This window comes from Leuciscus leuciscus (assembly GCF_965113295.1).
Source record: "Leuciscus leuciscus genome assembly, chromosome: 5".
Classification (NCBI taxonomy): domain Eukaryota; kingdom Metazoa; phylum Chordata; class Actinopteri; order Cypriniformes; family Leuciscidae; genus Leuciscus; species Leuciscus leuciscus.
This window is the reverse complement of record NC_138729.1, coordinates 34,381,725-34,394,808: the sequence shown is the minus strand read 5'-3', so window position 1 is coordinate 34,394,808 and position 13,084 is coordinate 34,381,725. Positions and strand designations below refer to the sequence as shown.

The 13,084-nt window shown below is 37.9% G+C and overlaps 1 protein-coding gene across 1 annotated transcript; it reads right to left on the bottom strand.

The window, feature by feature from the left end:
* Positions 1 to 313: 313 nt before the first annotated feature.
* LOC309499404 (myosin heavy chain, fast skeletal muscle-like) lies at positions 314 to 11,623 on the bottom strand. The gene is made up of 39 exons (XM_082170627.1): positions 11,409 to 11,623; positions 11,171 to 11,314; positions 10,930 to 11,086; positions 10,796 to 10,823; positions 10,527 to 10,629; positions 10,269 to 10,361; positions 10,080 to 10,143; positions 9,888 to 9,986; positions 9,704 to 9,807; positions 9,483 to 9,621; positions 9,140 to 9,258; positions 8,894 to 9,043; positions 8,636 to 8,806; positions 8,244 to 8,544; positions 8,081 to 8,145; positions 7,888 to 7,975; positions 7,679 to 7,796; positions 7,473 to 7,596; positions 7,231 to 7,367; positions 6,887 to 7,142; positions 6,554 to 6,796; positions 6,270 to 6,446; positions 6,037 to 6,182; positions 5,860 to 5,950; positions 5,385 to 5,774; positions 4,309 to 4,435; positions 3,955 to 4,073; positions 3,678 to 3,874; positions 3,411 to 3,594; positions 3,140 to 3,305; positions 2,537 to 2,661; positions 2,111 to 2,419; positions 1,776 to 1,979; positions 1,568 to 1,693; positions 1,302 to 1,472; positions 1,113 to 1,217; positions 896 to 991; positions 656 to 787; positions 314 to 430 (listed from the first exon to the last, which is right to left on the bottom strand). The coding sequence occupies exons 1-39, from the start codon at positions 11,613 to 11,615 to the stop codon at positions 416 to 418; spliced, it is 5,790 nt and encodes a 1,929-aa protein (XP_082026753.1). The 5' UTR covers positions 11,616 to 11,623; the 3' UTR covers positions 314 to 415.
* Positions 11,624 to 13,084: the final 1,461 nt, after the last annotated feature.

Below are 13,084 nucleotides of genomic sequence, written 5' to 3'. Positions count from 1 at the left end.
ACAAGCCCCGCCCCCTCGACATGTCGACACTCTATTTTTTTTGTCGAGTGGAGCATGTGTCGAATGTCGGTCGTTTTGTCGAGAACAAGTCCCATCCCTATAGGGTATTATATTATAAATGCATGCATTATATTATAAATTAATTATATTATATTATATTATTTGAACTTTTATGGAACCTTTAAAAGTTCAAATTTGGATTCAGGACACTCTTGATACTCAGCACACTTGTGATGTGAATAATAAGGTTTACAGATACAGATCAGATATTAGTGTTGTAATAGTGTATCTTGTTGAAAAATCACACAAAGGCTAATTATTTGCTGAAATAAACAGGTTTATTAAGAAAGGTACTTTTACGTTAAACATTCATATTATATGACTTCAGTAAATGCTCCTTTCAAGTGTTAAAGATTCATTCTTCTTTGACCTGGGAAAGGAAGAGTTAAACATTAGTCTTATTAACAAAAATGTTCTTCACTTTACATACAGTAATGAAGAGAATACAGATGTGCAAATGTCATACAGGATATGTAACATCAGCAAAATGCAATTATTATAGTTCCACTACTTCTTCTAAGAGGTAGTTCATGTATTTGGATAAACAAGTTGAATAAATAATGCAAAAAAAAAAAAATCATCTACTTAGTCTAACCTTTCCAGAATCACGGCTCTTAACTCTGAGCTTGTTGACCTGAGACTCAGAAATGTCAGCACGCTCCTCAGCCTCCTCAAGCTCATGCTGCACCTTCCTCAACTTGGACAGGTGAGCATTGCCTTGCTCCTCCTAAAAGTTTTTTTTTTTATATATATGGTTCATGTATCACGTTTCATCAAATTAGCATTCCAATATAATTAATTACAGTGTCAAAATGTTCTATTAGATTTTACATACCGCCTCTTCAGACTGCCTCTTGTAGACTTTGACCTTCAGCTGCAGTTTGTCAACCAAATCCTGGAGTCTGGTGATGTTCTTCTTGTCCTCGTCAGTCTTCAAAAAATACACATTTACAAAATTAAGCATTGATCCTGTACTAAAAATAGGCATTGTCAGTATACACTATTATACAGACTCTTTTGTCTGAACAAACTTGTTAGGAATATGGTCATACCTGATAAGTAAGCTCTTTCACTCTTCTCTCATATTTGCGGACACCTTTAACAGCATCAACTCCATGTCTCTGCTCAGCTTCAACTTCAGCCTCAAGCTCACGGACCTAGAGAACATATTATTTTTATTCAAACGAATCATAATATAACATACTTCACCTTGCCCATATCATAACTATAAAGAGGCTTACTCTGGACTCCAACTTCTGGAGTTGTTTCTTTCCTCCTTTCATGGCCAGATTCTCAGCCTCATCCAGACGGTGCTGCAGGTCCTTCACTGTGACCTCCAGATTCTTCTTCATCCTCTCAAGGTGAGAACTGGTGTCCTGCTCCTTCTTCAGCTCTTCTGCCATCATTGCAGCCTTTTGCATGAATGCAGAAAGTCATTAGATCCACATTTTTTACGTAAAATGTATGTAAGCGTCTTATGAAACATTTGGCAGCTACTGTTTCTCACATCAGTGATGGCCTTCTTGGCCTTCTCCTCTGCATTTCTGGCTTCCTGTACAGTGTCATCAACTTCACTCTGGACATGAACAAGGTCAGCCTCAAGCTTCTTCTTGGTGTTCAGGAGACTTGTGTTCTACAAAATGGAAAGCAACAGTTTGAACATTTTGAATGATGCTCTCAATTTCCTTGATTTCAGGGAAACAATATGCCCTTACCTGAGAGTGCAGCAGCCCAACACGCTCACTGATATCCACCAGCTCTTGTTCAGCCACTTTGCGGCCTCTCTCTGTCTGCTCCAGAGCAGCTCTCAGCTCCTCAATCTCAGACTGCATCAGAGTGTTTCTGCGCTCCACCATGGCCACCTGCTCCTTCATGTCTTCCTGTCCTCTCTGGGCATCATCAAGGTGCAGTTGGGCATCCTGAACATAACAATAGCTGTACAATGAGCTTTCGATGTGATTTCTGCTAGGCTGTACTTACCATATGTTAGATTGTTAAAAGAAATATATGAATACATCCCAAATTCAAAAAGAAGAATTCCTATGCATACCTTGAGTTGTCCCTGAACATTCCTGAGCTGTTTCTGGGCCTCAGCAGCCTGGCGATTGGCGTGACTCAGCTGAATCTCCATCTCATTAAGGTCTCCCTCCATCTTCTTCTTGATTCTCAGGGCATCATTCCTGCTCCTGACTTCAGAGTCTAGAGTGCCCTGCATTGATTCAATGACTCTCTGGCTGTTCCTCTTGATCTGCTCCATCTCTTCATCCTTCTCTGCAAGCTTCCTGTCAATCTCTCCCTTGATCTGGTTTAGCTCAAGCTGGACTCGAAGAATCTTGGACTCCTCATGCTCCACTGTACCCTATGAAAAATAAAACAACATTTAAATATAAGAATGAAAATACACACAGTGTATTGATGAATACAACACTGTATGATGGTTCTAGCAAGAATTCCATATTGATCTCCAGATACTCACTTCAGCCTCTTCCAGGGCGGTCTGAATCTCTGACTTCTCAGTCTCCACTGTCTTCTTGGCCTTTTCCAGCTCATGGATGCTCTTACCAGTCTCACCTATCTGCTCTGTCAGATCTGAAATCTCCTCTATAAAGAGAAAAACATATAATATGTATCATAATGCACATTCATTAATCATATGTGCTTACTTTTTAATACTCACTGAGAATTAGAACATTTAAAGGGATAGATCACCCAAAAATGAAAATGTTATCATTAATTAATTACTCACCCTCATGTCATTACAAACCCGTAAGACTTTTGTTCATCTTTGGAACACAAATGAAGATCTTTTTGATGAAATTTGAAAGCTTTCTGTCCCTCCATAGACAGCTACACAATTGATTCTTTGACACTTCAAAAAGGTTATAAAGAGATCATAAAACTAATCCATATGAATTGAGCTCTCAGATTTCATAAAAAATATATTAATTTGTGTTCTGAATATGAACAAAATTCTCACGAGTTTGGAACGACATGAGGGTCAGTAATTAGTAAAATAATTTTCATTTTGGGTGAACAATCCCTTTAAGTTTTTTTTCTAATTTAACGGCTTCATTCTTACGCTGCAGATTCTTGTTCTCTCTCTTGAGGGTCTCCAGCTGATCCAGGCTCTCCTCATAGGAGTTCTTCATCTTGAACAGTTCAGTGCTGAGTGAACGAGCCTCTTTCTGGGCACCTTCCAGCTCTGCCTGACCTTCCTCATATTTCTGCTTCCATTCTGCCAGGACCTTTGGTGGAGATATTTTAGGATAAAGTTTGTTTAAAAAATGTTGAACAAAGCCCATTCCAGCAATACTTTACAAAGACAATATAATATGACTAAAACTGTTTACCTTGTCGAAGTTCTTCTGCTTCTTGTCAAGGTTGGCAGCCAAACCATTGGCTCTCTCCACATCGATCATGAGGTCCTCCACCTCACCCTGGAGTCTCTGTTTGGTCTTCTCCAGAGATGCACATTTGGAGTTCACGGCCTCAACTTGTTCCTCTGCCTCTTGCAGACGCTGAGCCAGCTTCTTCCTGTTAAGTAATACACATTATTTTGAATTTTAATTTATAAAAGAGCTGTGAGAGTTAGGAATATTATACAATAATATACATACTTGGACTCTTCAAGCTCCTCAGTGCGCTGGATGGCATCAGTTTCATATTTGGTTCTCCACTGAGCAACCTCACTGTTGGCCTTTGACATTCCCCGCTGCAGCTCAGCCTTTGCCTCCTGCTCTTCCTCAAACTGCTCACGGAGCAGGTCGCAGTCATGACGGGCTGATTGCACAGCATGGGCCAGTGCGTTCTTAGCCTAAGGGACAAAGTCACATAATATTATTGTATTATTGTCTCTACAGTAAAGTAATTCATGAATTGATTATGCTGTATTACCTTAACCTCCTCTTCAATATGCCTCTTAAGCTCCTCAATTTGCTGAGTGAAAGCTTGTTTGCCTCTGGTGAGCTGAGAAACCAGAGCCTCCTTCTCCTCCAGCTGACGGCCAAACTCACCTGTATAGATTTAGATTCACTGTGTCAGACTTTTCTATGTCTCTATCAGTTTATTTCAAAACAAATGGATGTAAGATTTTATCAGTGTTACAGTCAGAAATTTACAGCTGAATAATCTTAATACACTATTATTTTTAAATTAATGTTGATAATTATTATTGATTATTGTTGATAATTATTGTTAATTATTGACATTAATTACTTTTGATATAATATTAATTTGTTCATGAGTTACCATTTTCAGTTTGAAATCTTGCACTTTGAGTACTGAGATCATTTAACTGACGAACGTTCTCGTCATTCTTGGACTTAATTTCACTAAGTTGGTCCTCAAGTGTGCGGCACATCTTCTCAAGATTGCCCTGAAAATACAAAAGTCATTAGATATTTGAAAGAACTTCAAGACTTGTTGTATGTGACCCGTGCTGGCAAAATGAGTCACAATGAGCACATTTTCAAAAATGTTATTTACTTTTATTGTTATTAAAAAACATTCATGTATGATGATGTATGATTTGTTGGAATCAGACAAAAAAGGACTGTGCTACACCTATTTGAAGTCAATAGAGTCAGCAAAGTATATTTTGAGAAAAATCTAGTTAAAATTTTCTGTAGGATCCAAAACAAAATCACCTTGTAACCATACCTTAAAATCCCTGGTAATACCACCAAATTTGGCACACACCAAATCAAAACCAAATATCTATAGGAAAAATATATATAAATTTTTTTTTCCATGATACCACAATTGTTTGATTAACATTAATGAGACAGCAGCCTGTATATTGAGACCTACTGTAATGCACGTATCTAATATAATGTTACATATCAGATGTTTTTCCCCAACAGTTAACCAAACGTTCAGGCATAACAGATAAGGTTTGCGCTTTGTGCTTTGTGCTGATCTGTCAGTCAGTGCGAGTAAGATTTTGTTTACATCAGCATGAGTTTAAAAATCATATTCCATTGGTTCAGGCTTACGCCATCAATAATTCACTATGAATATTAAAACTTGTGCAGTCGTTGAGAAGCGAGTAAAGAAAAATGGCAATTTTTCATGGATTATTAAAACAAAGGAAAGATTTAGGAAGGTACACCTCTCAGAAAACGTAAAAATAAGATCATTTTAGATGTTTCATTACTATTTGGAGCATTGGGATCGCTAGAAGAGGGCTTAATGAAACAATTTTTGTGAATGAAAATTAAATTCAACCAAAATTTACATTTGCCTGTAGCTCATAATTAGCACATGCGTATTCTGACTAATTTTGCCAGCATGGGTCACATATATTCTTTAGAATATTTCCCAACCTTTGCTTTAGCAACAGCTTCCATGTTGCTGGAAAGATCATCAATCTCCATTTTGAATTCGCTCTTCTCTTTCTCCAGCTTCTGCTTGACACGCTGCAGGTTGTCGATTTGCTCTCCCAGCTCGGCCACACTGTCTGCCTGCTTCTTGCGGAGGGCACCAGCAGTAGCTTCATGCTGGAGGGTGGACTCTTCAAGATCCCGACGCAGTTTCTGGAATTCAGCTTCACGCTTCTTATTCATCTCGATCTGAGCAGAAGTGGCTCCTCCAGCCTCCTCAAGCCTCTCACTGATCTCCTCAAGTTCCCTGGAGAGATCAGCTCTCTGCTTCTCAACCTTGGCACGAGCAGCACGCTCAGCCTCGATCTCTTCCTCCAGTTCCTCAATGCGGGCCTATGGTGGTAAGTAGTTAATATGATTTTTGGTTATCTGTATTTGATCATAATGATGTAATGTTTGAAAAAAAATCTCAAAATACCTGAAGCTCCTTGATTTTCTTCTGGAGTTGAGCACCTAGAGATTGTTCATCTTCAATCTTGCTGAGCAGCTGACTTATTTCAAAGTCTTTCCTGTTCAACAATAAGGAGTTGTAAAAAAAAACATAACACAACAATAAACATTGTCAATGTTTTCAAAGATTTTCTGCTTTAATTACTTTTTTATTTTCTCATCAGATTGCTGCTTGTCATTCTCCAGGTCCATGACGGACTCTTGGGATAATTTCAGGTCTCCTTCAAGCTTTCTCTTGGTTCTCTCCAGGTCCATGCGGAGCTTCTTCTCTTGTTCAAGGGAACCCTCAAGCTACAGGACAATGATATATAAAAATGTTCACAGCAGAAAACAGTTGATTTGATGAATTAATATAATTAATTTACATAATCAACTCACATCATCAACTTGCTGCTCAAGCTTTGTCTTGGATTTGGTCAGGGTATTGACTTTGTCCTCCTCGGCCTGAAGATCATCCAGTGTCTGCTGATGTGCCTCTTGGAGGGCTTTCTTCTCCTTCGTAAGCTTGGCAATGCTCTCATCCTGAGCTGCCATTTCCTCAGTCAAGTTCTTGACCTGTAGGATTTTTTTGTTCCAAATAAGCTTTAATATTACAATTCATATTCTATATCAATATATAAAACAGAGTTTAAATCTAATCTTAAACCAACTCAATCTCTAACCTTATTCTCAGTGGCATGTTTCTCCTTCTCCACTTTAGCCAAGGTGAGCTCCAAGTCATCAATGTCTTTCTTCAGCTCAGAGCACTCATCCTCCAGTTTCCTCTTCTTGGCTGTCAGTTCAGCATTGATTTCTTCCTCATCCTCCAGTCTCTCAGTTGTCTCCTTGAGTTTAGCTTCAAGCTGGATTTTGCTTTTAATCAGACCCTCACACCTCTCCTCAGCATCTGAGAGACCCTCAGATTCCTGTTAGTAAAATAGATTGCTATATCATTGGAAACAACCTTGCTCATTTTTAATGTAGCCAAAATTCAGTTAAATATAAAATATACTCACAGATGCTACTTGCAGCTGCAGATCATTTTTCTCTTGCAACAGTGCTACCATCTTCTCTTCAAGCTCCTTCTTTTTGGCTTCAGCCTTAACCAAAGCCTCTTTGCATTTTGTATAGTCCTCTTTCATGTTTGCCAGCTCCTTCTCAGTCTCTGCACTCTGAAGCAGAGGCTTAATCTTGTAATAAACCTTCATCCATGGCCAGTGTTTGACATTCATGAATGAACGAATGTTGTATTGGATGGTGTAAATCGACTCCCTGTGAATAATTCATCATTAAATGGAATAATCATCATTAAGTTTGCACAGTTATCATTGATGTCATCTTTACTCGTGACAATAATCACCTCCTCTCCGTCATTTTCACATACTCCCTCCTCATCAGGTAACCACGACAGAGAGCCTGAGTCATTGTGACCAGAGCAGCCAGTTTCTCATCACGCATCTCCTCAAGAACACCCAAAAGACCAGCTTTGAAGAACACCTGAATTTATATAAAACAGTAAATCTAAATATATTGATTTAAACTGTATAAGCTAAATGACCATAATCACTGAATCTTTGAAATTTGTAAAGCTAAATAATGAACCTTTGTATGTCCAAATCTGTAGTCGTCATGATTAATGTCGATGGATCCCAGGAGTTTCTCACTGGCCTTCTTGTTATCCATAAACTGTCCCTCTGGGATAACACCGGCATTCAGCACCTTGTATCTGTGGAAAATGTATCAAAATTCTTCATATCTTTTAATTAGGAGCCTCCTTGGAAATGTTGTTTTCATGTGGTCCCATTTACCTCTGCTTAAAGTCACCATATTGGATTCTGCTGGGGAAGCCCTTTGTGCAGATTCTGATGCCCTCCAGAACACCGTTACACCTCAGCTGGTGGATAACCAGGAAGTTCTCCATGAGACCTTAAACGAACAGTTTACACCATGAACTTGGTAAATTAACTTCATCATATTGAGAACCAAAATATCTGTGCGTTTTTTAAAAATACTTTACCTGGAGTCTTGGACTCATTAGGAATCAGGCAGCGCACAAAGTGAGGGTGAGTGGCCCTCAAGTTGGTCATGAGTTTGCCCAAGTTCTCCTGTGGAGAATAGAAAAAGGTTGGCATGCTGTGTTTTTTTTTGTTTTCTTTTTTTCTTTTTTCTAAAATAAAGCAATATTACTGTGATGTCATCTCTATACATACCCTGAACTGGGAGGACACAGTCTGCATGGAGCCACCCTTCTTCTTGCCTCCCTTTTTAGTAGTATCTATAGAGATAAAAATACAAAGGAACATGTATAAATGCAAAAACTGCAAGAAAGTTCAAAACTGAATCAAAGTTTTGTTAAATAGATTTTTTCTTTACCCTCAACAACAGGTGGGTAGAGAGTAGCCAGCAGTTTGACAGAAGACTTCTGGTACAGCAGCAGAACCGAATCATTCAGTGGATCCTTGTTCTTGTCCAGCCAGCCAGTGACATTGTAGTCCACAGTTCCAGCGTAGTGAACCAGGGAGAAGTGGGCTTCAGCCTTGCCTTTGGCAGGCTTTGGTTTCTCGAAAGCTTTGTTCTTGCCAAGATGCTGATCATATAGCTTGTTCTTGAAGGAAGCATCTGAAGCCTTGGGGAACATGCACTCCTCTTCAAGGATGGAGAAGATACCCATGGGCTGTTTATAAAAGAATGTTGTTTATTATCAAAAATAGGAGATTTGAGAAAAGGATCAATGGAAATTAATAAATTCATAAACCATTGATAACCTTCTCAATGAGCTCAATGCAAGAAGCCAAGTCCATGCCGAAGTCAATGAACTCCCAAACAATGCCCTCCTTCTTGTACTCCTCTTGCTCCAGCACAAACATGGTGTGGTTGAAAAACTGTTGCAGTTTCTCATTGGTGAAGTTGATACACAGCTGCTCCATGCTGTTGTACTGGAGAACAAAAAATGACAGAAACATTTACTACCTTCTGAATATCATTCATTTTGACATAAAAAGAGATAAAATAATCATTCTTACATCAAAGATCTCAAAGCCAGCAATATCCAGTACGCCAATGTAGAAATTTCTTTGTTGTTTTGTGTCCAACATCTGGTTGATACGAATGACCATCCACAAGAACATCCTCTCATAGATAGATTTGGCCAAGGCGCTAACAGAGTTGTACACCTGTATGTAGAATAGAGTGGATATTTTATTCTGCTTCTGCAATAATTAGCCAGAATTTTAGGTTAAACACATGGCATGCTGGAAATGTTACTATACCTGTGGTACGGTCTGGCCTTTGGTCACATACTCATTTCCGACCTTGACTCTGGGGTAGCACAAACCCTTCAGCATTTCAGCAGAGTTCAAACCCAGAAGGTAGGCGATTTTGTCAGCCTCTGTTAAATACATTTTTTTTATTATTATCTTTGACCTATAGAGTCTTTTGTGTGAAATTATAATAAATCAGGCACTAGTTACTTTCCCTTTCATTTTTAGATTTATTGATATGCACGCAACTTCTAGTTTATATTTACACTAAACATTTTATACACAGTTTCTGTTATCAGCAAAGTCGGTGCAATGGTTACTCTTTTAAAGCCCAGGATAACACAAGTCTCACCCTCTGTGCCATCAGGCTCAGCCTGCTCCTCACGCTGCTTCTGCTTGAACTTCATGTTACCATGATGAAGCACTGCTCCAGTGAACTTGTAGATGCACATTTTCTCCTCACTTGAGAAACCAAGAATGTCAATAGCATCCTGTAAATTACAGAGAATAATAAAATATATGATTTGCCATATTTAAATAGAATATGTCAATATTCAAATAGCAATGACTCACATCAGTAGCATCCAGCTCAACTTTATCATCAATGCTGGCCACTGTGATCTGACCCTGACTGCACATGGGGAAGTCATAGGGGTTGGTGGAGATGAGCGACATTTCTGTAAAATACACAGCATTTATGAAAGAGCATCTTACAAAATTATCTGAAACATTGAATGAATGAAATATGTGCACCTACCAATAATCTCAGGCTTATGGTTGGTCATCATCTGGAAGAAGATATGGTAGCCTCTCTCATCTGGAAGCTGGAATGACACTCTAGACTTCTCCAGCAGATCTGTTGAGAGAATGTACTTGAGTCACAATCATTTGAAGAGTGACAGACAAAGACAACTGTTCAGGATGGATCAATTAAATCATGTCCACCTACATGTCTCAATGTCAGCACTAGCCAGTTTTCCAGTGGTGCCGAAATGAATTCTGATGAATTTACCCTGTTTAAATCATAATAGTATAATACATAAATAATAATAATTATAATCTCTTTATAGAAAACTCTGTACAGTAAAATTGAACACAACTGACCATCTGTACTGTAAATAAACAGTGGTTAACTTACAAAACGAGAGGAGTTGTCATTTCTCACAGTCTTGGCATTACCATAAGACTCAAGCAGAGGGTTGGCAGCAATGATCTGGTCCTCAAGAGAGCCCTGTGATGTTTGAAGGGTTTTCATTTATTTTCAATTGTTTTTCTATTTCATGACTAAACACAATTTATAGGCATTTCACAAATTCACATATCGTATAGTTTGTGAGATGAGTGTAAATCATCATCTTTTAAAATATTATATATGACATAGTTTTGTATCTCATACCTTTATTTTACTGGCCTCTTTCTTGACACCTGACACTGCAACTGTGGCAAAGTACTGGATGACACGTTTCGTGTTCACAGTCTTTCCAGCACCAGATTCTCCACTGGTTTATAAGAGATTTGAAGATAGAAGTTTGAAAGACATGTAGACTTTTCAAAGTATATTCAATCTTTGTTCAATCTTAAATTCTATTTTGTAAATATCTCCATAAATGTTCCATCTATACTTTAAATTTTTGTCATGGTCTGAAATTAAATGAAAATACTTACGTAATCAGGACAGACTGGTTTTCTCTATCTGTTGATTGAAATTTGTAAAATATCCAGTAAATATTTATTATATTAACAGCAACATCTACTTCATCTTAATTAATTCTGTAGAATTAAATTCCATAATGTCTTACCACACTGCATGAACTGATATGCGTTGTCAGAGACAGAGAAGATGTGTGGTGGAGCCTCCATACGCTTTTTGCCTCTGTAGGCAGACACCACTTCTGCATCATACACTGGGAGCCACTTGTAGGGGTTCACAGTTGCACAGAAGAGTCCAGAGTAGGTCTGAAATGAGCAGAGACATGGTCAGAGTCCAACAACACAGAAAAAAATGAACTTAAATGCTTTTTATGTCATTTCAGAACTTACGTAGATCATCCATGCAGCATAACGCTCTTTGAGGTTATACAGCACAGAGGCTTCATTGAGATGGGTCATCATGGCCATGTCCTCAATCTTGTCATACTTGGGAGGATTCATTGGGTAGACATCTTCTTCCTTAGCAACTCTCTCCTATAAATTTGATAAATTAGATATTAGATATAAAAGAAAACAATGTAATAAGTAATTTAATGAGCATCTACATGAAATGGAAATTCAAATGTACCTCTTTAGTGTCAAGCAAAACAACTGTGACTTTGCCACCGTCTTTGCTCTTGATTGTTCCCTTGAGGTACAACTCTTTGACATCAGCCACATAGCAGGCAGACTTGGCATCAAACGGTTTGGCCTGAGCCTCCATTCTCTCCCTCTCAGGCTTACGAAGGTAAATGGCAGCTTTGCCATAAGCGGCCATCTCCGCATCTGTACTCATGATGGCGGCTTACTAAAGAGAGAAAATATCAACTTATCCATTACAAATTTCATAAATATTCAACAAAGGCAAGACACATAAAATATAAAACACATGAATTGTTTTAGGAAAGAGGCATATTCTTAAGTGTAGGCTTACACATGAATACAGACACATAAAACAATACTAGATAAACATTTAGATAGAAAGCAAGAAGCAGGTAAAGGGCTCATTAATGGCAAAAATGTCGATTGAAAATGTCTTGGTGATGAAATTGAAATGCTGGTGTCAGGGGATGGCACATACAGTACAATATGAATTGTGGCATATATGAAGTTTCAGGACAATACAGATATTTTCACTGCCGACTATGAGTCTCACTTGTGGTCTCTCTGCCTGATTGCATCCTCCTGCTATGAGTATGTATGAAACAGACAAATATTTCCTGACAAATATTAAGAAATTTCTGTCACAGATTTGGTTTCATTTTATTAACTTTCCTAATGATTTATATTTATGCAAATCTCATGATGGATTATTATAGCAACACTGCATCCCAAGTTTGAATTTAATCAGACCATTAGTTCTGTAGTTTGAATCAATTTCATGTTTTGCTCTATTATAGCATCATCAATTGGCCCTTTCCCGCTGCTTTTTCTGTATCCTCAGACTGAGTCTGCACATAAATGTGTCAAATGTCCTCTGCATTTGGGCCAAATTTGTATAACTTTCCCACAAGGGGTTCTATGGGCTCTCATAGACTCAAAAGTGGTAGAAGAAAAACATAATACAATACAACACAATAAAAGCGAATACAATAGGTGGTATATTTGGCACCAAAATAAAGGGTCAATGGGACCCCTTCCTTAAATTCATCTTACTAATACATTTTAAACACATTTCTTTGTAAATAAATTACATAGGTTTTTAAAAACAGCATGCTTCACCAGTTTTCGTCTATAATACAGACTATAACGACAGTTTTCCTCTACCCTAATCCACACACTGAATCATAAACTCACTTGCCTTTTGTTCTTGAGACCAGATGAAATGTTCACTTTTTTAACTGTGGATAAAAAATAAGTAAATAAAATTATTACAATGTATTAATATAAATAAAAAACACAATTACTTTGAGTACAGACGCATAAGTGATGATGTTAAATTCCTTTCAGTCACAGTCAGCACAGGCTCTTACCACTTGATGGAACTTTTGAGGTCTCTTCTCTTCTCTGCATCTCTTCTGGTCTACCCTCTTGGCTTTTATAGAAGTTGATCATGCACACTAAGCATAATATATACATGGGCAACCTGATATATTTTGATATATGATGAGCTTTCTTGACCCATTTTATAAGAAATGTATGGACAGACTGACAGACATCCTACCTGATGAAATAAGTTATGTCAAACCTTTATTGCTCAAAAATGTATAGGTCACAACTTCCATTTCAAAGTTCTTGAGTATTATAATTAATTATTTTTAGTCT

Bases quoted from the DNA above. Each gene is read 5' to 3' on its own strand.
- LOC309499404 (XM_082170627.1), bottom strand. From the start codon at position 11,615: ATGAGTACAGATGCGGAGATGGCCGCTTATGGCAAAGCTGCCATTTAC. The intron at 7,368-7,472 runs GTTCATTATTTA...ATATAAATTCAG, and splicing joins ACAGATTTGGACATACAAAG to GTGTTCTTCAAAGCTGGTCT. The intron at 6,797-6,886 runs GTGAGTATATTT...TTTTACTAACAG, and splicing joins TGCAGCTGCAAGTAGCATCT to GAATCTGAGGGTCTCTCAGA.